Below are 26,677 nucleotides of genomic sequence, written 5' to 3' on the forward strand. Positions count from 1 at the left end.
ATATATATATATTAATAACCACCCTTCTCCCGACCCACCTCTATCGATTTCCACCTCTTTCGGTCGGCGCCCTTTCATATATATATATATATATATATATATATATATATATGGCATTGATTTTTTTTTATTTCTATTTTGTTAGCATTTTGCTGTCTTCAGTTGAATGCTCATGATCTTGCTAAATTGGGAAGCCGTGGCTTGGAGCGGGGAGCCCGGGCTGTTCCCCTCACGCAATCCACCTGGGGACCCTCCATGAATTTAAGCTTTAAAGTTTAATGTTGTTCATTGCCATTGCCAGGCTTGGTCGGGTTAGTTTATATAAGATTAATGTGTCATCAAATTAGCTTCTTATATTTTTCAGTTATAAAGTAGAATGTGATAAATACCAATCTCATGAAAAAAATGTATGTAGCTTTTAAAGAAGATTAGTTTAATCTATATAAAAATTTTGAAAAAAATTATTTTTACCCCTATTAAAATTTTAAAACTATAGTTCAGTTCCTGTAACTAAAAAGTCCTGGTTTCATACTTGATCATGTGCTTTGATAAAAAAAAAACAAAGTGAGTCAAATTTAAATCTAAATTTTATTGCCCTTTTAGAAGAATTTCAAGGTCACAACCTTAAGTTTTCAAAGTGTTTTTATTTGATTTGGAGCTTGGATGAACGTATTGCGCTTAACCAAATTTGTCTGATGTAAAAGCAATCAAGAAAGTCGCTTATAGTACATCTTTCAACTCAAGTGTTGTGTTTGCAATTGTTTATCGCCAAATGAGTAATACATTTGAGTGTACAACGACCATAGATTCAAACCTCAAACCCCGTTACGCTATCTCCGCTGGGCTACCTCTTAAAAATTTTTACTTTCACTATTAATACGAAACAAAAGCACTAACAAAATTTTAAAAACTTGCAATCCAACTGTAGTTTAACCTTGATGCTGTTCTTCTTCCCTCGCCGTGAAAATATGCCTGGCGCCGTCGCCGGCCGCGGTGGTGTAAAGGCGTGAGGTGGGGCCGGCGAATCTGGAATCCCTGATCCCTGCTTGGACCTTTTCAGGACACCAAATAAAAGATAAGATTTTCTTTCAGAAGCCCCAAGCAGCCGATCCGGTCGGTTCGATCGGATTGCCTACTTAATGGAATCCAATGGAAACATCATTATTTACATATTTGAATACGATACGGTCAGTTGGGTCGCTGCCAACTAATATTTTTCAAAAAAGAGAGAAGGGCACCAACTTTCAACCTTATTCTGAAAAGCGAAGCAACGATCTCATTATAATAAGCTGAGAACCACGTATGATACATTTTAATAGTAGTAAACTTTGACAGCCTATGCTAATGAATGGTGAATACGGGGAGTTATTTAATAGTGTTACCAATGATAGATATTGAAGAAATTATACATTCGTTGAGCTTGGATTTATTTTATTATTTTCGTAGATGGTGATCGACGTCAACCCGTCTTGTCCATGCAAAAGATTCCGATCTTAACTAGAGCAGACGTCAACCGGCCGCAAGTGGCTTGGATTTGATATTGTCAATTTTCTACGTAGTCGTTTCGATTGGACCTCGATGCATTTACCTATATGGAGGATGAATTGGGTGTAACGACTACTTTAAAGATTTTGCTAGTCTATCTCTCTCTTTTAATGCAATAAAGGATTGGCGCATTGAAGGCTGGAGCCAGAAATTTTTTATGAAAAAGGCCGAATTAAAGTTTTTAAATTTTGATACGGATCAAAATATCATTTTTCAAAATTTTTATATAAGACAAGTAAAAAAAATAAAATTTACATGTAAACTTTTTTTTAGAAAAAAATTTGAGGTAGGGCCAGGGCCCATGCAATCGTTTGGACTTCGTGGACAATATGGACAGCTATTTGACCAAAATGTTTTAAACAAGTTGGATATAGAAAACCAAAAAAAAAAAAAACATTCCATTGTGAAATCAGATTGGATTCGGATTTGAAAGTGACTTCGGATTAAATTCGAACTTGGTTTAGGTAAATATGTGATTGGATTTGGTTTCGATTTCAAATAAATATCCTACATCTAATATTTAGTAATGTTTTGACATATTGTGCATTTTAAAAACTGGATTCTTCGAACGTAAAAGTAAAAGTTGTGTTAGTATGAGACTAAGATTGTAAATTAAATTAAAAAACAGATTATGTAACATTTTATTACGAAGAAGCTTAGTTTCCATATTGGACGTTCTCGAAAATACTGAAGAGGTTATGACGGGGTAAGTTGAGTACACGGTTGTATTAGTTCATAGGCCTTTGAAGATTGAAACCTAACTTACTAAGAGGCAGGTCAGGTCAACATCCGCGAAACTAAGAAATTGAGTCCAATGTGGGAGTCAGCCTAGTCGTTATATATTTGAATGTGGTATTAAACTTTTCTTGTTCATTTTCGAATTTGAATATATGAACCTCCCATAAATAATATCTGATCAACTAATTACATAAATATTGAAGATTTGGGCAGTCTCTTGTTCAATCAAAACCACATGTATTGTAGTGATTTTGATTGAGAAATACAAGTTCAGCTAGATTATAAATCGTGATATCTAGTCAAATTTTCGAATCATAATCATGGAAATAAAGCAATCTCATTCTAAGTTTGCATGTGCACATGCATGTGTGTGTGAGAGAGAGTATATGCATCCATATGAGAGAGAGAGAGAGAGAGTCATTTATTATTTAGTTTGGTTTGTCCGCTCATGGAACAATTGGTGCGGTAGCAGAGCTCCCATATGCTGCCATGGCAGAGCGTACCATCAATAATTAACAGATTGTATTAATGGAGGATGAAGGAGAGGGGCAGAGAAGATGAATATGGCACCACACACGCAAGACAAGAAGCGCCACCGTAATAAACTCGTAGCGGTCAGGGGCGGTGGCCTTCACCATCCAGGTGATAATGAACATCCTCATCCACAGTACTACCACAGTCAACATGATCATGTAATCAAAGGGTCCCTTCGGCAAATATAATAATATGTAATTGTTTCGTAAATATAACTTAAAAGATTAAGATAGATTTACGATAGATTTACAAGCATAAAAGTGTTTTATGAATCTACCCCAAACCTTAGAATAGATTTATAAAATAATTATAAACTGATTCATTTACCAAATGACAAATGAGCAAAAAAAAAAATAGTGAATAGGTCACATCTGCGACAGCTACATAGATTAGAAGTTAGTTCAGAATTAATCACATTCGTTTCTTGTCACAAAAAATCACAAATTGAGTCAAATTCATGCAACTACGGATTCCTTGAATCCACCAATTCAGGTATAGAGTCTTTACTGACGTCAGAACAACACTAATGAAAATGTCTAAAAGTGTCAGTAAAACTTTTACTGACGCTTTACGAAAAACATTCAAAAACCAATAAAAATTATATGGCATATAGCAAGTGGTGCTCCCGTATTAGCCAATAAATCAAATCTATTTGCCACCTTGAAACAAGTCCAACCATTATGGGCTATTATATAATAAGGCCTCATTTGGTGTGCGATAGATACCCAATGTGTTTGTTTCACTAGAATCTGAGATCCGCGGTGATTCATGGATTTAGGATCGGACCCTCTTCTTATAATCACGCTTTAAATCTATAGTTTTTAACATGTAACATAGTTTCCAAATTCATGCAACAAAGATTTTTAGTTTGTTCAAACGGAGAACCTCCCAAAACACACCTTTTTATGCAGTCTTAGATCTAAATTCTAAGGCGAACAAATGCAACCTAACAAACTGCGGATTTGAAATCTATCTGTAGAAGGGGTTAGATGAGAGATCTGCGGTTTTCAAATCCACACGAATCTTGGATCACCTCCAATCCAAACTTGGCCTGCACAGAGAATCAAACAACCAACGAGAATAGTGGCACACATTAGTGCACGTATAATATATGCACCTGAAGCCAAAGGGCACATACATGGACCAGGGAAAATGACTGCCCAACTAACCTGGTAGGTGACTTTGTTAATGCGAAACATCACTAGGGCCAGATTTATTCATTAAAGTCAAACACCGCATTAGCTTGTGCAACATTAGAAATTAGTGAAGAAAACGTGTGGTTATCGATAGGCCTGGGCATGGGGTCGGGCTGTAGTTGGAACCTAGCAATAGGCCCAGCACAACTGAAATAAAAAAAAATACATATTTTAATGTAATTTAATATGTATAATAATATTTAAAATAAGTTATTAGGTTGACTCCGGCAATTAAGAGGCAATTAGTGTGAAAATTTTGAAGTTTATGCGTTTTTGTTATTTTTTTCAAAAGTGAAACACGTTTTGTGAAATATTCAAAAGGAAAATACTTGAAGCAATAAAAATAATCACGGAAGCTTGAACTATTTTTCGACGTACCTATATATCGTTAGGTTGATTTTTTGTTTCAAAAACTAAAGAAATCCCTAACAAAAATTTCAAGACTGTGAAATAATTTTGTAGCTTACTGCTTTTCTTTTTTCAAATGGATATTTAAGAAACGAGCATTTGAAGGTTGGGAGCGGATCAATTAATGAGGACTAACTGCCTTCCATCAAAGGCTTCTTTACTGTCACATTAATTCATGTCATGAATGCATTAATTTTCCCTTTTTAATGGATTCCTTTGGGTTTGACATACTCCTCTTGGCGCAATAAATGAATGACATGTAATATGCCACACCGTACACCGCCATGAATAATTAATGATATGTCCAAAGTATTAGACGTGGTGTCGTGCGAAAATAATGTGATAAATTTTCGTTTGGCAGCCTCGATTTTGACCACAATCTCAGAATAAGTGCTTGAGTTCCCACTTTTCCCAGGAAAGTGCCTTCCTTTGCAAACTATTGTCAAAAAGGGGTTTCCGAGAAAATTGAACGTTGACTCCATGTTTTAGTTGTCTTGTGGGCCGTCCATCTGGCCTTCCATCATTTGATCAAATATGTACAACAAAAATTGGTTCGCTCAAGACTTCAACTCGTAGTATTACTTCCATTAAAGTATTACTTCCTTTTAATGGATCACACATGTTGTCAGGGTGAATCCATTTTCTATACAATCCATTGATTGGAATAATCGACAAATAGTGAGTAGCTTCAACAAGAGGTCATCCCTTGCAAATAGAAAGCCTATTAAAAAAAGCTTAGAAAGCCTATTAAAAAAGCTACTGCTCATCAAAATGTTATTCACGATTTCTGTGTCACGTTCAATGTTGTTGCATATTGGCCAAAAGGTAAGTGCAACCTGAGTTATCTTCAACGTTCACCAAGTACCCGACAGATTCCATTAGAGTCTCCGTCTCACACCAACTAACAAAAGGTAAGTGCAGCCTGAGTTATCTTCAACGTTCACCAAGTGCTTGACGGATTCCATTAGAATCTCCGTTTCACACCAGCTAATATGATTCTCAATTAAGAAGGTCAAACCAAAACAGAACCATCCAGAGGCGTCTCTAATGAGACCAACTACTCCTCTTCTATCACCTTTGCTCCACAAACTAATGTTGATTTCTACTCATCTATCTCTATCTCTAACTCAATTGCTTCATAGAATCCTAGAGCAGAGTCAGTTATGAATGTTAATTATTTTTATTGAAAATTCCACCAGTAACCATTGCATTGGGCCCATAACCATTCCACCAAGTTGCCAATTGGTAGATCACCATTGTGCTTGATGTGATTGCGAGTCTTTCACATGAATTATATTGCCATATGAAAGTTGCCTTTCCAACATTTATCAATCAATTTGTCTTTAAAGTCATTCTTACGCCATTATATAAGCCCTTGTATTGGGTTTGGGGGGGACTCCTCTGCCATTGTTTGGCACTCCCAAAATTTTAAAAAATGAATGTCCATCAAAATTTTAAAAAATGAATGCCCATATAAAACGAGCTCCCTTACAATTGAAAAAAAGGTGCTTCATGTCTTCAATTTCATGCTTTCAAATTCTACACTTAGAGGCAAGTGACCGACTCTGCTTTTGCACAAACCCATCAGTAGGTGGACGACCTGAAACACCTAAATAAACAGTCTAGGTGGCCCTTGGGAATCCTATCCCTTTCCAGACAAGCACTTTCTCATTGATCTTGGAGCCTTTTTTTTCGAATCTTTTGATAAAATTCATCCCAATTGAATTCCCAAGTTGTAGACAAAAGAGAGGAATATTTAAACCGACAAGGAACTCATTGATGAACTTCTCATTCCCCTCCATGATTTCTTTTACCATGCATTGATTGATGGTGATGGGATTTATGGATCTTATCAATCAGATGCTCTGGACCCCAATAATCCGTCCAAAATTTGGCTACAGCACCATTGCCTATCTTTCAGCCGACATTTGCATTAATCTTGCTCCAAGACTGCAATGCCTTGTGTCATGCTTTAGACACATTTTTGCTCCTAACAGTGCTGTCAATTAGTCATTTTTGTTTACAGTACTGACCTGTCAAAAGGTCTGCCCAAGGGGAAGACTGTTGGGTCACACTATACACTAAAAAGGTCAAGTTGGCCATATTGGTATTTTCGAGGTCTCTAAGTCTTATGTCTCCCTCTAATTTTAAGAGACATAAAGTAAACCATTTAATATGATGATAACTTCCATTATTTGTCTTATCACCACATTATCGATAATAGCAAAGAGTTTAACTACTAGAGATATAACATGTTTGATTATTGATTGTCCATCTGGCCTTTTATCATTTGATCGAATGGATCAAATGGCCGTACATTTTTTACCATTATTTACTTATTTTTTTCAATTCTCTTTCTCCCCTCTCCCGCTCATATTTGCTCTGTTTGCAGGGAGTGAGAGAGAGAGTGAAGTTAAACAAAAAAAAAGAAAAAGAAAAAAAGGCTTAAAATTGGGCCACCCAATCAATACGATAGGTGCGAGGTCTGTTATATATATATAATCTAACTAAAACTGTATATTTCATGTTCATGAATGGTTGAAAGAAGAACATAAAAAAAAGTTAAAAACTAATACTAAATAACAAAAATGTCAATCACATTTTCTCCTGGTTTTTTTCTTAACTGTGTAATAGATCTCTATCGAACAATACTAGTTAAATAACTGAATGATTCCAAAGACTTAGAATCAAAATTCTCTCTCTCTCTCTCTCTCTCTCTCTCTATATATATATATATATATATATATATATATATATATATATATATATATATATATATAATTTGTGGATTTGTGAGTCCAAATTTGTATAAATTCTTAACGAAACTGTATCTTGACTTTCCAAAACTTAGTCCGTCATAATGGTCGCAGCCATTAGCGGCTCAGAGTTTGAAGAAACATGGAGGTGAATTTTGTGGAAAATGTTGCCTGAAAAGTAAGTTGGACCGTCTGCACGCCACTCCGACCTGCTTAAAAGCACGGGCAAGACACCCAGCTTTTCCGAGTTGCACTCGAATAAAGAAAGGGACAAGTGCAGAAATTGGCTTCGGAGAACATTGAAGCATGCGCGGCAGTGGTTTCTCCAACACCATTTTCAATGGCAGCACCTGGAGATTGGAGGCGACCCTTCCTTCCTTCCTTCCTTCGTCTCCTTTAGATCCTTTCTTTTTGTTCAAGTTTTTTCAAATCCAAATACGTGAAATTTGATAAATCGGATACAACAACGAGTAAATCCAATTCCACTATGAAGCGTTGACAAGAAAGGGCGTCGGTCAAAGTCAAACTTCCGTGTCTCCATTTCGACGCGCCGCCTGCCAAGTGCCAAGAGGAGGAAGCGAAGGAGAAGGGAAGAACTCTCTCTGACCATCCGCTTGACCGTTCGCCGGTTATCTATACGGTAAGGACAATCTGACCACAAACCATCAGGGTCCTCCTGTCAGCCGTCCATCGAGTAGATGAACGGCGATTTGAAGGAGACAACACTACAAAGTACAATCCCTACGCCTCGTGCGGGCGTTTGGGTGCCGTTGATTGGGACGGATGGACAGCGTCCAGACGTCCCTACTCGCTCCAGTGTATGTGCATCTCTCTCTCTCTCTCTCTCTCTATATATATATATGTATAAGTTTCTCCTTCCCGGTCTGCAAATTAAATAGTAAGATAGGACCCAGTCATTTTTCGTGCCGCAGACAGAGAAACCAGAAAGAAAGGGGGGAAACAAGAACCGGCGTCGCTTTGAGAGGTACGTTTCCGATTCTGATCGTCTGCTTGATTTCTTGTTCTGTTTTCTTTCTTCGGCGTCTGTCAATCGGTCGATCGATCGTGAAAAGTTTACGGGATTCTGATCTATTGCTTGTAGGGTAGGAAAATCAAACCGATCGTATATCTCGTTGGGTTAAGTTGCCGGTTGAGGATGTTGGAACAGCTCCTTATCTTCACCAGAGGGGGATTGATCCTGTGGACGTATAGGGAGCTCGGGAACGCGCTCAAGGGATCTCCGATCGACGCCTTGATCCGATCTTGCCTCTTGGAGGAGCGATCCGGCGACGCATCTTACAACTACTCGGCTCCTGGTGCCGCTTACACCTTGAAATGGACGTTCCACAACGATCTCGGCCTCATCTTCGTCGCCGTCTTCCGTCAATTCCTCCATCTCCTCTACGTCGACGATCTGCTGGCCGCGGTGAAGCGAGAGTTCTCCCAGATCTACGACCCTAAGCGCGTGGTCTACCCTGATTTTGACGATACCTTCCGCCAGCTGCAGATTGAGGCGGAGACGAGGGCAGAGGAGATGAAGAAATCGAAGCAGCTCGTGAAGCCTGCCGCGGCGTCGTCCCTGAACAAGAAGCAGCAGGGAAATGGAGGCAGCGGAAACAATCAAAAGAAGAGCGGTTCTTCTAAAGGGGGAAAGGGGGGGAAAGAGAACGGGGATGGCGATTCCGGTGTTGCAAAGATAGGGTTGTTTGAGAATGGGACCGGTAGGTCGTTCAGCGGCAGCAATAATGCTGTCCCTGGCGTTGATAACAGCGAAAGCGATCAAACGGGCCCGGTGTCAACTGCTTTTGATGTAAATAAGCTTCAGAAATTACGTTCCAAAGCAGGGAACAAAAAAACAGAGGCTGCAGCCAAAAAGGACTCTAGGCCTGAGCTGCAGAAGAAAAAACTGACCAAGAAAAACCGAGTCTGGGATGATTCGCCGACGGAGACGAAGCTGGATTTTACTGATCCTGTGGATGAGAAAGGGGACGAGGCAGTTGTTCCGGTAATGGGAGATCAAGGAACGAGTATGATGGATAGGGATGAAGCTTTTACCAGTGAAAGCGAGGATGATGATGATGATGATGACAATTCTGACCAGATAGATAAGAACGCAAAGCCTGAGGGTTCCAAGAAGAAAGGATGGTTCTCCTCGATATTCCAAAGGTAATGTCAATTTCAGTGCAGGAGTTCATGGCAATTGTTTCTTAGTCTTGGTTTATGGCCTCGTAGTATTGAGTTGCTGGTGATTGTTTGTCCAAGAAAACAAGGGTGTTATGTTGTTATTTGGTTGGCAACATGTTTGCGCGTAACAACGTCCCCGTCTCTATTGAATTAGCTTGTTTTTTGTTTTTGGGACCCTAAATTTGATCTCGCGATAGCTTTTGTCTCGGTTGGCCTTCTCCTACATTGTTAATTTTACTTCTCAAGCGCCTTTTGCATTTGGAATATCACTTGTGCACGGCCAATTGCTAATCTGTTTTTCAGCTACTAATTTTCATGCTACTACAGCATTCCATATTTTTCCATAATTCCTTTCTAGAATTCTAGTTGGTGTGAGAAGTTGCTGTGTGAACGCGTGAACATTTCATTGATTGCAGTCTCTTTTTCGACTGGTACCACGTTTTTGACTTTTTTTTCCTTACAAAATTTTCAGCATCTCTGGCAATACAGTTCTTGAAAAAGCAGATCTGGAACCTGCTCTAAAGGCTCTGAAAGATCGCCTTATGACAAAGAACGTGGTATGTGATCGTGCAAATTATTTTCTGCACAACCCGTTTTAGTATGATTTGATATGTTTACTATGTCGAAATGTAAAAATGCTCCAGGCTGAGGAAATTGCTCAGAAACTTTGTGAATCAGTTGCCGTGAGTCTTGAAGGAAAAAAACTGGGTTCGTTTACAAGGGTTTCATCAACAGTTCAGGTTTGTGTGAGATATAAGATTGTTGGGATCTGCACCTGTAATATATGATAGCCATTGGTAGCATGAATCCTTATTTTTTGTTTTGTTCATCATTTACAATGTCATACAGGCTGCAATGGAAGAAGCTCTTCTACGAATTTTGACTCCAAGACGATCAATTGATATCTTGAGGGATGTTCACGCTGCGAAGGAGCAAGGGAGGCCATATGTGATTGTTTTTGTTGGTGTTAATGGCGTTGGCAAGTCTACGAATCTTGCTAAGGTAAGTAACTGTTGTTTCTTTCTTTGCGGATTCTATTACCAAGCAAGCAATGCAGTAATGCACCATCCAAGACTTCAACCTAAAGTTGACTGATAAGACTTAGAACATTCTTGTACTTTCTAGTCCTTGAAGTTTTCTTTTGAAAGGAATATAAAGTTTGTTTCTTGTAGAAGATACAATCTTTACATTCTGAGTCAGTAACAAACAGATCTATTTGGCTTGGTTTTTGATTGCCTCTGGACTGTTCTCTTCTTATCTTTAGTGGGTGTCGTTAGAGAAATTTCAGTTGCCAATTCTTTGTATGAAACCGGTCTTTCTCTTTCAAGATTTGCTCCACTTGTATTGTATGTAGTAGGGCTTAACCTGTAAAGCACACAATTAAATAAAATAGAATAAATCTATTAGTTGTTTACTTTCAGTTAGTTGGAATTATGCATTTGAAGAACCCAAATGGAAAAACGGCATGTGGGACGCTTCTAGATTGTTCAGACAACTTTGAATCCAACCCTCTACAACCTGTTTACAATTACCTTTTTTTCTTTCTTGTTTCCTGGATTTCTGTTTGCCTTCAGATTTGCAACTCCAATTTCAAGTTTGTTGCTTAGTGGGAGTTTTATTGGCTTGGCGAGTGATCATTTAGCTGATCACTTGGATTGGCTATAATCGACATTTATGGAGTACCTTCTTAAGGGATGGTTTTGAAAATTAGTTAGCTTGTACGCATATGTCAAACATTTGCCTCCCTATGTTTAAGGATGTGAAAGAGGAATAGGCACAATCTGGGGTCATAGTGTTTCTGGTGTTAATTTGCAAGAGTCAACATGTCATAGGAGTAGACTGTGTTTATGTTGCAGATTTGCAAAAGACGGGTTTATCAAAGGAATGGTACTATTGTTCCTGATCAACAGTTCTTCGTTGGGTATATTACAGGTTGCTTACTGGCTGCTCCAGCATAATGTGACTGTTATGATGGCTGCTTGCGATACATTTAGATCTGGTGCAGTTGAGCAGCTTCGGACTCATGCTCGTAGACTTCAGGTATAATGCATGTCATTGAATTTTCATTAATGCTATTGCATGGGTTTGTAAATCTTGGTTCTTGTTTTGTGAATCTGTTGTCTGATGCCCTACACAAAAGGCTCTTTTGTGGTATAGTTTGTTCTCCTGCACATTTATTTTTCTGTCCCCTGCTTCCACAAAAGCAGTGTAATGTACGATGTTTTGTTGTATTGCTCCTGCTTTGTGTGAAAGGTTTTCCCAGGTAACACCAAGTTTTGATGGGCGCACATAAGATGGTCGATAGTCACACTACTAACATGAGTTTTTACCCTTTGAATGACAATTATTTCTGCACAGCGAATGACAATCATTTATTATCTTTCGACTTCTGACATAGTGGGTTGAGGTAGAATGATTAACAGTATCTCAGATGGTGCTTTCTGATTCTCTGGATTACGCTTGTTAAAATTTGGCAAATGAAGTCAATTGCAGTAATAATCAATTCAAAAAGCATTTATTTATCAATGAAGGATGCATTGATGATATTCTATTTCAGATTCCTATATTTGAGAAAGGCTATGAGAAGGATCCTGCAATTGTAGCGAAGGAAGCTATCCATGAAGCTAGCCAAAAGCACACGGATGTTGTTCTTGTGGATACAGCCGGAAGAATGCAGGTATGTAGAAGAACTACTCCATCTTTGTAAACCTTTTTTTATAAATGTGCAAATTAATTTCTGAATTTACGAAAATGAAATAATTGGAAGAAACATATTCTTGTACAGGACAATGAGCCACTGATGAGAGCTCTCTCCAAGTTGATTAACCTCAACAGCCCTGACCTAGTTCTGTTTGTTGGAGAGGCGCTTGTTGGTAATGATGCTGTTGATCAGCTGTCGAAGTTTAATCAGGTTTTGCCTGGAACTCCTATTTTTTCTTTTTCTGGGCAGCATCAGCCCTGCAATCTTGATCCTCTTGAAGTGGCATATTATTTATGTATTCTCTAATGCAGCAATGGTTTTGTCTGATTACCACCTTCTCATCTTGCAGAAACTAGCAGATTTTTCTACGGCGACTAATGCAAGGTTGATTGATGGTATTCTGCTGACAAAATTCGACACAATTGATGACAAGGTATGTTATTTTACCAGGAAAGTTTTGCTTTGACTATTTTTTACCTGTTTGTAATTCCTCTCCGTGTTTTCCAGGTTGGAGCTGCACTTTCCATGGTTTACATCTCAGGGGCGCCAGTGATGTTTGTTGGCTGTGGACAATCTTACACTGACCTCAAGAAGCTTAATGTGAAATCCATCGTGAAAACCTTGTTGAAGTAAGAATGGGTATTCTGGTTTTGCCATTTGCTAGGTTTTCTGCCGAACAGTCCCCAATGACCTCATTGACTTTGCTTCCTGAGGTTAATTACCTGACGTGTATGCAATCTTAACAAGTTTCGCTTGTGGATTAGTAGCGTGTGCTGAGTGTTTGTCTTGGTGTTGCTAAATTTTTCTGTTTTCAAGTTATTCACTGAATGAATAGGAAATGTGAACATTTAGGAGCTGCCTCTGATACGTTTTCTCTTTGAGGAAACAGGGTCGTGACGAATATGTTTCACTTGTGGTCAGTTTCTGAGAGTAATGGTCATGGACGTTACATGGTTGAAGAAGCTTTTTCATGCTGACAGCACCACCAGTCTCTGTGTTGCAGAAAACGAAACCCTGATGTTTGGACAATACGGATCCGTATATTCCAATAGAAGGGTTTGCAAACTTTACATCTGAAAATTTCATGAATTGTCCCAGAAACTACATATAACGAGACAGTAAATAGGAAAGGAGCACGCTGCAAAAATTGAACTGGATATATTCATGCAGGAACCAAGTTCTAGGCCGGTGCCCTTCCAAGGTATTTAGTATCGAGCGAGGTCTGATAGCTTGATCTAATTGCACGTGACAGCGTCTCGGATGATCTGAAGGCTCTGAACTAATTCAAAAGTCTTGGATCTTAGATCTAGAAGTGAATACGGAGCTTAGATGCGTCTGACCAAAACCTGAAGCAGTGAGCAAAGTCCATTGCCCAAATCGCGTGTGAAAGTGACTGGGAAGAGTCCCGTTTTGAGCAGAAAAACTCATGTAGGCGCTTCGAGCAGGCGAAAATATGAGTCAAGTCGAGGCAATTTGGTGTTCTCGAAAGGTCATGTGATATATGGCACACGAGGTATTATTCAGTTCGTTGTAAGCGTGCTTGAAAAATCAGATCAGATTCATGGACGGACCTCAGAAGTTTTTTTAGTTTGAAGGCAGCGTTATATTCGAGACAAGGGACGCGTCCGCATCAGATATCCAGCATGGATGCCAATTTTGACGCAAGTGTAGCCCAGAATGGAAACTCACTGGTGATTTTGCAAGTTGTAATGGCCTTCTTCACAAAAGTATAATAAGCGACAAACAATATTCGCCAGTGAACAATCGGTTGCAGACATACTTAGGGGTTTAATTCATTTAAAGAAAGAACAACTGCAGATATTCTTTGTCACGGCCTAACAATTGATCTGCAATGCCCTCATCCGAGTGACAACCACGTAAACGTAAAATTTCTCAATTTCCAAGTAGAATTTCCTTTTCTGACGCACATGTTTGGGCATAAACAGGTGAAGTAAATACAGTGCATGCATGCGTGTCACAATATTTCTTTGCGGCATTGACACGAGGCACGCATTTATGCAAAATAAAAACTGTGAAGAGGATGAATCACCATCAATTAATAAAGCATTGGCGAACAGACGAGGATGACCGACAAAAGGAGTGACCTGACCAAAGGTTCCATATCCACTAAGGAACTTGACAGCTGAATACGGGCCTTAATATACCGTGGATCACAAACCTTATGTTAATTTGATGTTTGTATCGATTCCATTTACGCCTGTTTCTATCAGACCAGTCAACTTTCTCTATTTTGCCACCACAAAAGCTCAGAAAGAGCTTGCCTTCTACAGTTCTTAAAAGCAACGGACACGTAGAAATCCATCGCCAATTTGATATTGGAAAATACAACTGAAAGTTACCAAATGCTTTGTGGTCGGAAAAACAAAACCGACATGTAGAAATTCATCGCCAAACTGATATGGGAAAAGAACAGTAGAGGCCTTCCACGAGAGTTTACACTCTTACGAATGAGAATCTGCATATGGACATCGACGAACTCATACTCTGAGGAAAAAGAAAAGGATTCTTCATATAATTATAACTTTTGTCCAACCAACCTACAAGATAGTGAGGCGCTAAATTTGGTTTAATATCAATATTGGCGCGTTTGAAGAACTACTTTCAGGTCCCAATATCAATATTGTGACCATTCTTTTGCAAAGCAAACAAGTAGGAACGCTTCAGCTTCTTCTCGGACTTCTTTTGCTATCTTCTCAGTAACCATTATCAAAGGAAGTGGGCTGTAAAAGTTTTACTCCTGACATGAAGCCTAATTCGTCATTGAAGATCTAGGAGCACCAATAAGTACATACAAGCACAAACAAGAAGGATGACAAGCTTGCAAGTATGAAGCCATGAATGTAACTGCCTTTTCTCCCTCTGGCATCCATTTTGCAGTTACCGTCCACATACGAATGTTTCCAATAAGCAGCACATATTGATCAAACTCTGATGGAACTTGTCATTATATTAAATTGCACAAATATATCTAGCATCTCCATAACGCCCTCATGATTTTCAACAAAAGGAAGCAGATCGAGCAAACTCTATGCGAGTCAAGATGGGCAAATAGATCCACCAAGACAGACTGGAAACTTTATAATTCAGATGCAGCCTAGAGCTAGCAATACCTTATGAACTTGATTTGAAATATCTCAAGTTGCAGACACAGAAAAAAGCCGGAAATCAACCTAATTCCAGTTAAATTTCTAATAATGCTGAAAAATGCCTCAAGGCTAAAACCTGGTTCAACTCTAGACGACAACAATAACACAAATGAAGTAGGCAACAAAACTTTGCCAATGGCTCTTTGATGAAAGAAACCAACAAACATGGTAATGTCTGGAGTGACGGAGTGCATAAAGAAAACCACTCACAATGAGCTCCACGGTAAAATCTCGAGTCAATGCAAATACTGAATAGGGACTAAATCAACGCATAAACAAAACCCACCCAGAATCAGCTACATGGTAAAACCTCCAGTCAATGCAAGTATTGAATGAAGAGAATAAAATTTAGGGACAAAAACAAAGCATAGAGAATATCCGCTCAAAATCAAACCCATATGACCCAGCATGCAAACGCTTGTGCAGCATGCAAGACAATAATAATTCAGAAAGAAAAGTTGCTCAGCAATACTGGAGACAGTAAAACTCAACAAAATTGTTCCCTTTCCTTTCCTGATCGGCAACTTAGGATGGTCCCAGTAATGATTGAAATCATAGGGACGTCAGATAAGAGAGAGCAGTTACCAATCTAGCCATAAGGAAAGGCAAGTTGAACAATGCTGGGAAAGCCGCATGAAGCAAATTAATGTGTGTGTGCACATATAGACAAAGAGACTGAATGTGCTTGTGGAAATTTCTTATGCACATATAAATGTGCATGCATGCATGCATACACAAACATTCAAACAGGTAGACACATATGCAAAAGAAAATCAAAGAAACAAAAGCAAAAAAAATACAAAGACAGAAACAATGGGCAGAAAATAATTCAATGTCCAAATGGCTGAGCGGGCTTGCAATTCATCATAACAATGGAAACAACACATCAAGAAAGGAAAATTAAGGATGTGTTTCTTGATGAGAATAGTCAACACTCCATTTCCTAAAAAGTGTGCTCCGAAGATGAAGTTCAGTTAGATAATATTCACTCTTCAACTGTTACTATCACTAAAAGAACAACCAACTTCAACAAGAAGAACCACCAAGCAATGAGCAATTCAAGAGATGAATGCCAGAAAAAGAGGAAAGAATCATCTGGATGCCTCAAACAAATTCTCCTATGCAGATATGATGCACAAGAATGAAAGTGCGGTCCGAAGGTGAAGTTCAGTTAGATAATATTCACTCTTCAACTGTTACTATCACCAAAAGAGCAACAACTTCAACAACAACAACCACCAAGCAATGAAGCAATTCAAGAGACGAAGGCCAGAAAAAGGGGAAAGAATCATCTCGATGCCTCAAACAAATTCTCCTATGCAGATATGATGCACAAGAATGAACCACAGCATGACACAACTAGATGGATGCTAACAATAGAAAAAAAAAAAAAAACACCTCATGAGATTCAAAAGTATAATTTCCTTGTGGTTTCTATGGGGGGGGGGGTTGCCAGGTAGCGGAAGGTAAATCCTTGAAGAGCAAGAAATTATAGAAAAGGAGATGTAGAATGCATCAGTAGACTAATAGCGTAGGGAAAACAGGTTGACTTATCATATTCGTGAGAACTTATAAATAGCACAACAAAGTCAACTTCTTAATTTTTTCCAAGCACAGAAGTTCCTAAGTGGCATGGCTTTTGGAGGCTTGCAGAATCCAACCTGTAGAACAAAATTCAGTCTCCAAGTGCAAACATATGATATATAATTGTGAGCTTCCTAAGATTGACCAATAATGCTACAAAGTCAATTCTTAATTTTGTAACGATGAATACAAGTTCCCAAATGGAACGTAAATTAAAAGCAATCGACTGCATTGAATACCATTTATCTGCAAGAAGACATGCAGTCCCCAAGGTCCAAAACATGACTGATTCGCTGCCAATCACCAACTCTGTGCAATTCTTTAGCATAGTAATTTATTTTAATGCTGAAATCTAGCCATCCTCAATAGATAACACGGCACAATGAACCGTGTTAGTGAAGGAGTTAAGTTTCCAAGATCAGTGACGCAGACGAGACTAGACATGTACCAGACTTGGCGTTTTTGCCAAAATGCAGACAATGTGAAGCAATCGAGAAAATATTTTCTATATAAACAAAATTATCAAATAGCATAGCTTATCATCGCTACCACTAGATTGATATGAATGGCAGAAAGAAGGCGCTAACAAACTTACAGACAGGTATGTACTAAGCTAAAAGCATACACGTAAGTGAGTAAATATGAGAAACATCTGAAATCTTTTAAACTCGGTCAGGCCATGGCGCAGCAGATATCCACAGCTTCAAGTTCCTAAACGCAGCATTCTGCAGCCAACAGCGAAGACGTTATTCGCTCAGTCTTTGAGTACGATGATGAAGGATGTTCCTCATGAAAACTAATTCAACCTCCGCCTTTTCGAAGCATAGGCAGCCCCACCATCTACATCTGAAGAGCCAGAAGCTCCATTTCTTCTTCTCCGTGTGTGAGAAGAGGATCCCACAGAAGCTGGTTCAGCAGAAACATCTCCGGCCAAGCTATCTGGCTGAATAGTTCCAGCAGTACTCGAGATCGAGGTCCTGTCTTCAGCAAGAGCAGGTCCAGAGGACTGTGGAGCGCCTTGATTATCTACGGAAGGTGAACTGTTGACGTTCATCGGTGCTGAGGGGCCGGAATTAGCCGGCCCGCTAGCAGTCTGAGCAAATCTTTGAAGCATGCCTTCCACTGATGCAAGTCGGGCACTTAGTGCGGCTAACCTATCTGATCGCTGCATCCGACTGGAAAAAACATGCCAGTGATCACCTCCTTCCCTAAGGAAGGAGCGGCCCCTCAATCGACCACTAATTTCTTCTATGTTAAGGCGGTCGCCACGCGAATCTGCCCTAGTTTCAGGCGGATTTAGCCTGAATTCGGCTGAGTTCCGGAATAGCCCTCTCCTCCCAGATTGAGACCTCCCATCCAAATTCTCCCTGTCTAACCTCTGAGCAACTCTCACCATGCTAAGTATCCGATCCGTTACAGCGTGAAGCCCCTCGAACAAGTCTTCTGTACCTTCCTCTGCAACTGGTGGTCGCTCCCGATCGCCCATCTCCGCAGCCCTCAATCCCAAATACTCTCTTAGGCCAGCGAACCGGTCCATTCGCCTCGACGTCGACCTGTAAATCCTCTGCCGGAGACTCTCTATCCGGCAACCATGGGGCCTGGGAGGCACCTTCAATCCCGATCCAAGGTCCTCCTGAACTGCTTTACCAGAATCAGAACTTGTGCTTCCCCGCCCGTAGATGGGGGTGATGTTCATATCCGTCACCTCACCCTTACATACAGGGCACTCCATGGAATTCGAATGCACATGGATCCACTGATAAAGGCACGGCCAACAGAACAGATGGCCGCAGGACGTCACCACCGGCTCCTTCGCAACCTCAAGACACACATTACACTCAAAATTGCTGGTCGATGCCTCCCGTTGCTCCTCCGTTTCGTCCGCCAAAGCCTCTGCCAATAGCCTCTTCGGGTCAGGCTTCTGGGTCCCCGGCGCCGTTTCTGCTGCAGCAGAGGCGCCGCCGGCGTTCCCCGTAATGGTGCCAGCTTCTCCTCCAGATGCCCCGACACCACCGTCGACGGGACTGAAGATCAGAAGATGACCCATCGAGCCGCCCGCCCTAGAGCCGCGGCTGGAGTATGGCCCCGGCAAATCCAATACTGTAGGCCGAATCCTTCGCATCTCCCGCCTTCTCCACCGGTGCCTAGCATGGCTGGATCGACTGCTCCGCCCTTCCCCCTCCGAATTAACAACCAAACGAGCACCTCCGCTGCTGCTGCCTTCTTCCACGGTCAGATGCCCTCGTCTTGCAGCTGCCTCCGAATCATGACCACCGGCGGAAGGGATCTGGGAGAACCAGTGGCTCGGAGAGATCACATGAAAGGGCGTCTCTTGTTCCGGTTCCAACCCTAAGCCGAGGTAGGAGATGAGATGGGGAGGTGAGGGAAGCCCCACGTTCAAATCCAGATCCATCCCCAGCTCATTGGGGTTCCCCACCTCATTCTCCTCCATCTCCCTCACAAGCCAAAAAACCCTAACTTCGCTCAATCTTAACGCAGAAACAACGGAAGAAACTAAACAAGGAAGGGAAAAGCAAACCCCCCTGCCTCAAATCCTCCGCCCTTTTCTCTTTTCCTATATTTGGCGCGAATTCCTCATCAGAATCGATCCCCAGATAGAGAGAGACAAAGAAAAAGGAGTGGGGCTACAAAGGAGAAGAGAAAAGAAGTGGGCTGTGGTCATTGAAACAAAAAAAAAAAAAAAAAAATCCACAACTGGTTACCGATCGCCTCCTGCAAGAGAGAGAGATGGAGAGAGAGGATGGGTGGGCGCCTAACCGTGTCTGGGGTATGTGTGGTGGTGGGAGGGAGAAGGAAGGAAGGAAGGAGACGGGAGGAGGGGCGGAAGGGTCTGTGTGACCCACAACGTCACCTGTCGTGGGGACGCCCAAAGCCTCTTTAATGGGTGATCTTAGAGGAGGCAGTGTCAGTGGGATGACGTCTGAGTCATCTCCCTTCCACCTGGTGTGCGGGTTTGGTCCAACCGCAACCGAGCAGCCATCTCCTTCCTCCCATTCAGCTCCCCTCCTCTACCCTCCATCTAAATAAGCTTACCAATCTTACTTTTATTATGGTGTTTACTTTCCTAAACAATCGAGTTTGGCTATCAAACAATTTGAGATGCATCAGGTCATGTTGATATTGGTTGAACTCTTTTTGCCGTAATTCGATTTTCATAGTTACTATGCTTCTATGTTATTAGGCATTGGGGAATAACATTGCTGGTAGTGTTGATATGATTGAAATCTTTTCTATGTTATTAGGCATTGGGGAATACATAGCTGGTAGTGTTGATATGATTGAAATCTGTTCAATTCTCATAGATACTATATTCTATATTCTATATTATTAGGTATTGTACTGGTTGACAATATATGACTCATTGGTCATTGCACAGAATTACAATGCCATGTCCTAATAGCTTCCAAGAAGCATACAAAATTACGATGCTATGTCATAACAACTTCCAAAAGGTTTCATATCACCAGTTTGATTTATGTGGGTATTATTTTTTTTGGCTATATGGTAGTAAGGCACCTCATCAAGTTGAAAGTGCACTCGCCTCGCCTTAGTCTCCAATACAGCTTTGAACCCTAAAAACAAGACAACAGAAAGACTTTTGAGCTCTTTTCCAAACAGTAGGTCCTAGTCTCGCTCACCCGAAACAGCTTCTTTTGCAGGTTGGACAAATTTGAAGTAATCAAAAAAGCAAAAGACAATCTATTTTTGAAAAAGTGAAGCAAATCACCATAAGACTGTAATGGGCTGGCTCCAGATTTCGACATCCTAAGGCTTCTCATACAAGTTGCATTTGGTTTGTGTGAAACATTTCAAAAATGGTGTAGCTGGGTTGCTTTATGAAATTGATTAAAAATGCATATTCCAATGTTAGTATGAAATATTTTCCAAGTCAATTAGCATCATCCTTAGCTACCGCTTGTTTTTGGACAATCTCTTACTCTTTCTTCCAAGAGGACAATTGCATATAGTAGATTTAAGGATGGAGGAATATATACATATATTTTAAGGGACTATAGTTTTGGCTTTAGTGGCTTATACCTTTCGTGCTTCATGTGCTTTCTTGGTTAAGGATTTAACGCGGCTTGGTAGATAGACATCGGTGTACTTTTTCGATTTTCGATGCCCACAATTACATTTAAGTCAGTGCCCAATGTGGACATATGTATACGTTATACAATCCAGTTAAATTAAATTGAGTTGTATTTAGATCCAAAGTCAAGGTTAAAATTAAGACTCCAAACTGAATTCGTCTCTTGAAGGGAACCAAACCCAAAATCTAATATGTTTGAGTGCTTAGCTCTTATAGGTTGGCTAGCTGTTCCAAAGAAAGCTCCAATTTGAACCCAGTTTTGACGCATGTCCTACCACTACGCCATTAGCACACTAACTCTTGCTTTTTACATGTTTGACATATATATAAAAATTTTAAGTATAGTACGCAAACTTTATGTGTGTGTATATATATATACACACACACACCAACTGAGAGCACCATACATATAAAATATCAATATCATATATTGCATACATAATGTTGCACACATTGATCGCGTTACTAATAATCCTTTTGGATGAGTCAGATACAAAATTCCGCATTTAAGAAGAAGACTCTTAGCTCAGCTACCATTGACCCTCCTGCAGTTGGCCCTGATCTGGCCGCTGGACCCAGTCAATGGCCTGAAGTTTCCCATTTTGATCATGGCAGTGGCGAAGCTTTGAAAGAACAAGGTCTGGTTGCTGCTGAAGCTGTTGACTATCGGGATGGTGGCGGCGCCGCTGGTGGAAAGCAGCTCCTGGTCCGACTGGAGGAGGCCCCTGTTGCCCTGGAGGTTGGAGAAGTAGTTGTTGTCGAAGCCATTGGGAGTCGTCGGGTCGAGGTTGGCGAGGACGGTGCCGTCGCCGCCTTGTGGGCAGAGCTGCCTGAGCGTGGCCAAGTAGTTGGAGTCCAGGGTTGGGTCAGGCGTGTTGTTTCCGGTGAAGTTGTACAGACGGTTGACGAAGAATCTACACTGTGCACGTCCGAATGTGTGAGCACCTAAGAACGATTCATGCAGAACATTTCCAAGACTGGCGTCAGAGACATCCGCATTTTTTAGTTTTATGCCGGAATCAACTAGCGTAAAATCTTGAGAAGCGGAACTCACCGGACAGAGCAACAAGGTCGGTTGTATCAAGGCCGACTGTGGTGAATTTAGACTGGATGCTGCTGAGGACCTCGGTTGGCGCCGGAATTAGATTGTTGGCACCATTCTGATCAGCTGTGGTGCTATCTCTCCGGCCTAACTGCACTGCCCAGGATGGGCCTCCCGCCTGCAGATAACATAATCACCTCATTAACCGATTCACGTTCATAATCTTAATTTATTAACGGCGTGCTTGAAATTCATGTTCAGCTGCCCTCGGGCCAACTCCAGGAACAAATTAATCAAGTTCTTCTGTATGAACGTGGATCTCAATAACAGAGCAAAATATTAACGCATTTGCCGACATCCTTTATAGAATAAACAATATTCATTACTTTAATGGTGGAAGGAGGAACAAACTTCTTCTGTGCAATGCATAGAAATTGGATCTTATGGCTCGCAAAAGAATTGTGGGGAGTGTATTTAAGTGCAGATATTGTACCAGGGTAACGGATACTTGGGCAGCAATTGCAAGAATGTCAGCACAGGACACAACGCCGCGGCATTGGCTCTCCAGAGCTGTCTTTATGTTGTCCAGAACATCAAATCCTCTTGTTGAGTTTGCATTTGGCAGGGCATCCTTCTCGCTGGCTATATTCGCGGCGTTATCTAGCAGAATTGATGCATCGCAACCCTGAAACAAGAAGAGCCCAAGATCAGTAGAGCTCTAAAGATGAAACCTTGAGCAAAAGTTTATAGATTGTAGTACTGCTTCAAAATCATCTGCAAACTACCATCTTCCGTCCTCTTACTTACGCTTTGAACTCTAGAGCTGGAGTCCGGGACAACCGGAGTAGTCCAACTTTTTGGTATAACTTTATAAGAATCTATAGGCCATGCAGATAAAGAAAAGGAAAAGAACTTTACGGGATTCCCTTGTTCCTAGCTCTTGTATGTGTGTGCTTGTGAATTTCATGAAGCAAACAGAGAGTGAACATACTTGAACAAAGCAGTCATGGAAATGAAGCCGAATGAGGCTAGCTCCTATACGTGCATCCGACTGCAAAGCCTGTTGGATAACGGAGCTAACGACGCTCGTCACGTTGGGGCATGTCGTCTGGTAAAAAGTCGCGCTCAGCTGGGCATTGGCCAGCGGAGCGAAGGCCCCTAAGAGGAGGAAGAAGGTGGCCATTGAAAGCTTATTCATCGTCACCTTCTTCCTAGCTACCTTTGCCAATACAGACGACTCGGACCTCTGCAAGAAAACGAACTGAGCACTGCCTCTTATATAAGGCCATGATTCTCTGCGCGACAACTTTTAGCTGGGAAGCAGTAAAGCATGCAGCTGATCGCACTAAACCGACGTGGTCAAAAGACTGACCGCGTTTTCTGTCCATTCACACCATACAGAGAGAGATATAATTAATTATGTGAAAGACTAAAGGGGATGGCACAATGATTTGATTACCTAACCTGAAACTCAAAGGTCAATGACTATGGAGGTTTAGTAAACGCACCGATTGATCAATGTAAGGCTTCTTCTCGAGTCCAGTAAAAGAAAGGATGTTATTGTTCGCCATTAGCTACTTGCAGAGGAGATCGACCTTGCTCTTATCAAACACAGCAGTCACGTTGTGCGCCCTATTAGTTATAGATTAAATAGAGCAATGTGTTCTATAGGGGTCTCACTATACGTACTGATGGGAAAGAGATGGCTGCCTTCATGAGAGAGAACTGGTGGAACTTATCACATGATTCTGTTTTATTGGGGGAGAAACCAGAAAGTACTCAATACACCACCTGTCGATCTCATCTCTTCAAAATTAAAAATCCATGAAGAGGATCAAGCAAACATTTTTCTAACTTCAAAAATATCGTAGAACTTGCATGTTGCCTTAGAATGACAGGCTTTAAATGCAGAAAATCATCTTAAAGTTGATAGAAAATTCATTTTTCTCTCCCAAACTTAGATTATGCAGGCTTTTAAAGCTAGCCCTTGACCCTGATGCGACCTCTTATTAGAGAGGTGGTTAATTAACCACATAAAAAAGTGTGTTGGACGCAAGAATGGTGGCATACTAAACATTCAAAAAATGATATGCTCTGAGGAGGTAGCATAGCTGGTAAGGCTGACGGGGGTGCTAACTGTGTGTCATCGATTCAATTAATCCTATAAACGGTGCTACACTTCTGGATTGTTGGTTATTATCCACCCAGGTCTCGAAGTACCCCTAGATCCTGAGGGCAAGGGAAGAAGGTGAAGCTTCACTTTTCGGTGCATCTAACACGATCTGCACCTGATATGCGTGCCTCAAATGAGTCCAAACTACCGATCTATACAAGGATAGCACCCTCAACAAATTTCTAGCTTAGAAGCAGACACTGAAAAAGATCAATGGTTAAGGGGAACTCATTAAATAAACAAATGGCTTAACAAAAATTAATGTGTCGATAGGTATTTTATGTGGGTCTGTGTAGGCAATTGCCCACACAAGCCCATGTATGGCCACTACTGCATGCCATATAACAAGCACTTAAGGTGCAGAGTGGCAAGTTAGGAGTCAATCTAAGGTGTCCACCTCAATAGCCCCGTTCATTTCCAGCTTAAGGTGCAGAGTGGCAAGCTCGTCTCTTTTAGAGAGAAACAGATAGAGAAGGAGAGCTCAGTATTAGTGAATAAGAGTTAAATCTTCAGCTTCAAGTTGGAGATTAAAACTTTAGTGCCAGCCGAAAGTCTCGTGGAACATGACATCTTGTTAATTAACTTTCAATTTCCGAAGTGCGCTGTTGCTTAGCACTTGTTTCCCTTCTAATGCGTTCCCATTAATTTTTCGGCAGTACTTCTTAATAGTTTAACTACACAAGTCACTTTTTGGCCGTCACTCACTCACACTCTCTCTGACTATTGCAAGCTAGATGGTCTTGAGTTCATACTTTCTTTTGTTACATAAGGCCCACATCCGGATCGCAAGATCTTATAGTTTAAGTAATAAAGATTAGTAAATGGCACTTCAATGCCGTTATTCTTATATATCTCAACAAGTGCTCTGGTCTTTGAAGGATTCCCAGTCAAGAATTACAAAAAGAAAAGGTCCTGAACCGAACTTTGAACAAGCCCAACATATTGTTGATTGCTGGCCAATTAAATGTGGTAAGTCTTGGCGAGCTTTTGCATTAAATGATGCTGACGCTTAAATTATTGATGAGAGCGTAGATGGTGGAAAATTAGATGCTCCTCCAATGGCGGTGACGATTCAATAATAATATATAGGAAGCAGTTGGGTTGTCACAGTCGAAATGAAGAGGCATGAAATGGAGAAGGAGCTGGTGGAAGCTTCATCAGTCACTAAGACGCGCCGTAACTCATGGCGATGAAAGAAGAAGAATGTTAGTTTCTCAGCAAGCTGCTGGCCCACTGATTTATTCATCAGCCTTCATTATTATTATTTTTTTCTTTTTTGATTCTCTGTATGATTTGAAATTCTACTCTGTTGAATCTGGGACAGTTAAATTCAGTCGAAGTTAGGTTCGAAATTAATGTATAAGCAAATGGTTGAAGATAACTCATGTTAAAAATAATAAATTTTGTGGGATTTTGTAGGCAACTGCACACAATATTTTGGTACCCATGATAATAAAGCATAATTACATGGAAATGGATTTTACCCTTGGGATAACTTTTAACATTTGGTAAATTGGATCCGTTACATTTCACATTTAAAGATGCATGGCACCTTGTCCAATGTTGATGAACTTACAACCATTAAAGTATTCCAACTTTCATTAGTTGGCTTTGGCAAGGGAAGCGAATTCAAAACTTACCAAAACGAACCAAGATTTTCTTAACACCAGACTACACATGACACCATTAGACACATATCCAAATCCTTTAATATACAAAACATTATAAAAATCTTGTTTTTGTTTGAAGTTTGTACGTTTGGATTCGGTTTGGATATTTATCCAAGTTACGATACCTTTCTTCAGTAGGCGTTTGTTGCCAGTAGTTCTCTTCTTGATGGTTCTTGTCTGTCTTATAAGTGACATTTTCTGAAAGCACTAAACTGCATTTGATAAGAACTTGGACATGATTGATAAGGCTTGTCAACAACTTCTTAACCGATAGATGATGTTTTTTTTTGTGTGTGTGTGTGTGTATAGGGGGAGGGTGTTGGGGGGAAGAGTGAGAGGAAAAAAAGTCTAAGATTTAACTACAAATATTTATAATGCCATGCAGTCGTTCATCCAATAGTTCAATAGAACGGCATATTCCATCCTAAAAGGAATTTAAAACTTTATTAAGTTTGCATATGGTTGTAATTTAAGTTGCTTGATTACCAAACCTAACGCAAGAATTAATGAATAGTCGTTTCTTAAACCCTGCAACTTATACTATATATGGTGCCTTGTTACATTATTATATTGTTGAGAGTATTCTAGCAACTCAGGTGAAAGTGAAAAGAGTAAAAAAGGCGGTCATCTTTATTAATATGAAGTTTCTGTGTTTCATTACTTGTGCAACAAAAAAAAAAGAAAGAGATATGTAAGTTGAAGCATAACAAGGGCACATATCTCAAGGCACCAGAATCATGTCTGTGTCGTGAAAAGATGGAGAGAAAAGATGGAGAGAAAGATAGAGGTCTCCACCCTTGTTGGGCGGTAGCATGAAATACTCCTCATGGTACATTACTTTCTTAAGTTATAAGCAATTAATTACATG

At 40.4% G+C, this 26,677-nt stretch overlaps 3 protein-coding genes across 3 annotated transcripts; 1 reads left to right on the top strand and 2 right to left on the bottom strand.

The window, feature by feature from the left end:
* The first annotated feature begins 8,031 nt into the window (after positions 1-8,031).
* Positions 8,032-12,916, top strand: LOC116259267 (uncharacterized). Its single transcript, XM_031636990.2, has 10 exons — positions 8,032-8,162; positions 8,280-9,343; positions 9,834-9,918; positions 10,006-10,101; positions 10,211-10,363; positions 11,294-11,401; positions 11,919-12,038; positions 12,147-12,272; positions 12,412-12,495; positions 12,570-12,916. Exons 2-10 carry the CDS (start codon positions 8,334-8,336, stop codon positions 12,693-12,695), a joined length of 1,908 nt encoding a protein of 635 aa, XP_031492850.1. The 5' UTR covers positions 8,032-8,162; positions 8,280-8,333; the 3' UTR covers positions 12,696-12,916.
* A 4,379-nt stretch (positions 12,917-17,295) lies between these two features.
* LOC116259436 (uncharacterized) lies at positions 17,296-19,688 on the bottom strand. The gene has a single exon (XM_031637258.2). It carries the CDS (start codon positions 19,263-19,265, stop codon positions 17,610-17,612), a length of 1,656 nt encoding a protein of 551 aa, XP_031493118.1. The 5' UTR covers positions 19,266-19,688; the 3' UTR covers positions 17,296-17,609.
* Positions 19,689-21,339: 1,651 nt separating this feature from the next.
* On the bottom strand, positions 21,340-23,537 carry LOC116259049 (peroxidase A2-like). Its single transcript, XM_031636648.2, has 5 exons — positions 23,475-23,537; positions 22,958-23,212; positions 22,460-22,651; positions 21,979-22,144; positions 21,340-21,869 (listed from the first exon to the last, which is right to left on the bottom strand). Exons 1-5 carry the CDS (start codon positions 23,535-23,537, stop codon positions 21,451-21,453), a joined length of 1,095 nt encoding a protein of 364 aa, XP_031492508.2. The 3' UTR covers positions 21,340-21,450.
* Between the last annotated feature and the right edge of the window lie 3,140 nt (positions 23,538-26,677).

Source organism: Nymphaea colorata, chromosome 8, assembly GCF_008831285.2.
Source record: "Nymphaea colorata isolate Beijing-Zhang1983 chromosome 8, ASM883128v2, whole genome shotgun sequence".
NCBI lineage: Eukaryota > Viridiplantae > Streptophyta > Magnoliopsida > Nymphaeales > Nymphaeaceae > Nymphaea > Nymphaea colorata.

Coding starts and splice junctions, on each gene's coding strand:
- LOC116259049 (XM_031636648.2), bottom strand. CDS start 23,537: ATGGCGAACAATAACATCCTTTCTTTTACTGGACTCGAGAAGAAGCCT. Junction 23,213..23,474: donor AGCCTTACATTGATCAATCG/GTGCGTTTACTA, acceptor GTTTTCTTGCAG/AGGTCCGAGTCGTCTGTATT. Junction 22,652..22,957: donor TCCATGACTGCTTTGTTCAA/GTATGTTCACTC, acceptor TTCTTGTTTCAG/GGTTGCGATGCATCAATTCT.
- LOC116259267 (XM_031636990.2), top strand. CDS start 8,334: ATGTTGGAACAGCTCCTTATCTTCACCAGAGGGGGATTGATCCTGTGG. Junction 12,039..12,146: donor ATACAGCCGGAAGAATGCAG/GTATGTAGAAGA, acceptor ATTCTTGTACAG/GACAATGAGCCACTGATGAG. Junction 12,273..12,411: donor AGCTGTCGAAGTTTAATCAG/GTTTTGCCTGGA, acceptor CTCATCTTGCAG/AAACTAGCAGATTTTTCTAC.
- LOC116259436 (XM_031637258.2), bottom strand. CDS start 19,265: ATGGAGGAGAATGAGGTGGGGAACCCCAATGAGCTGGGGATGGATCTG.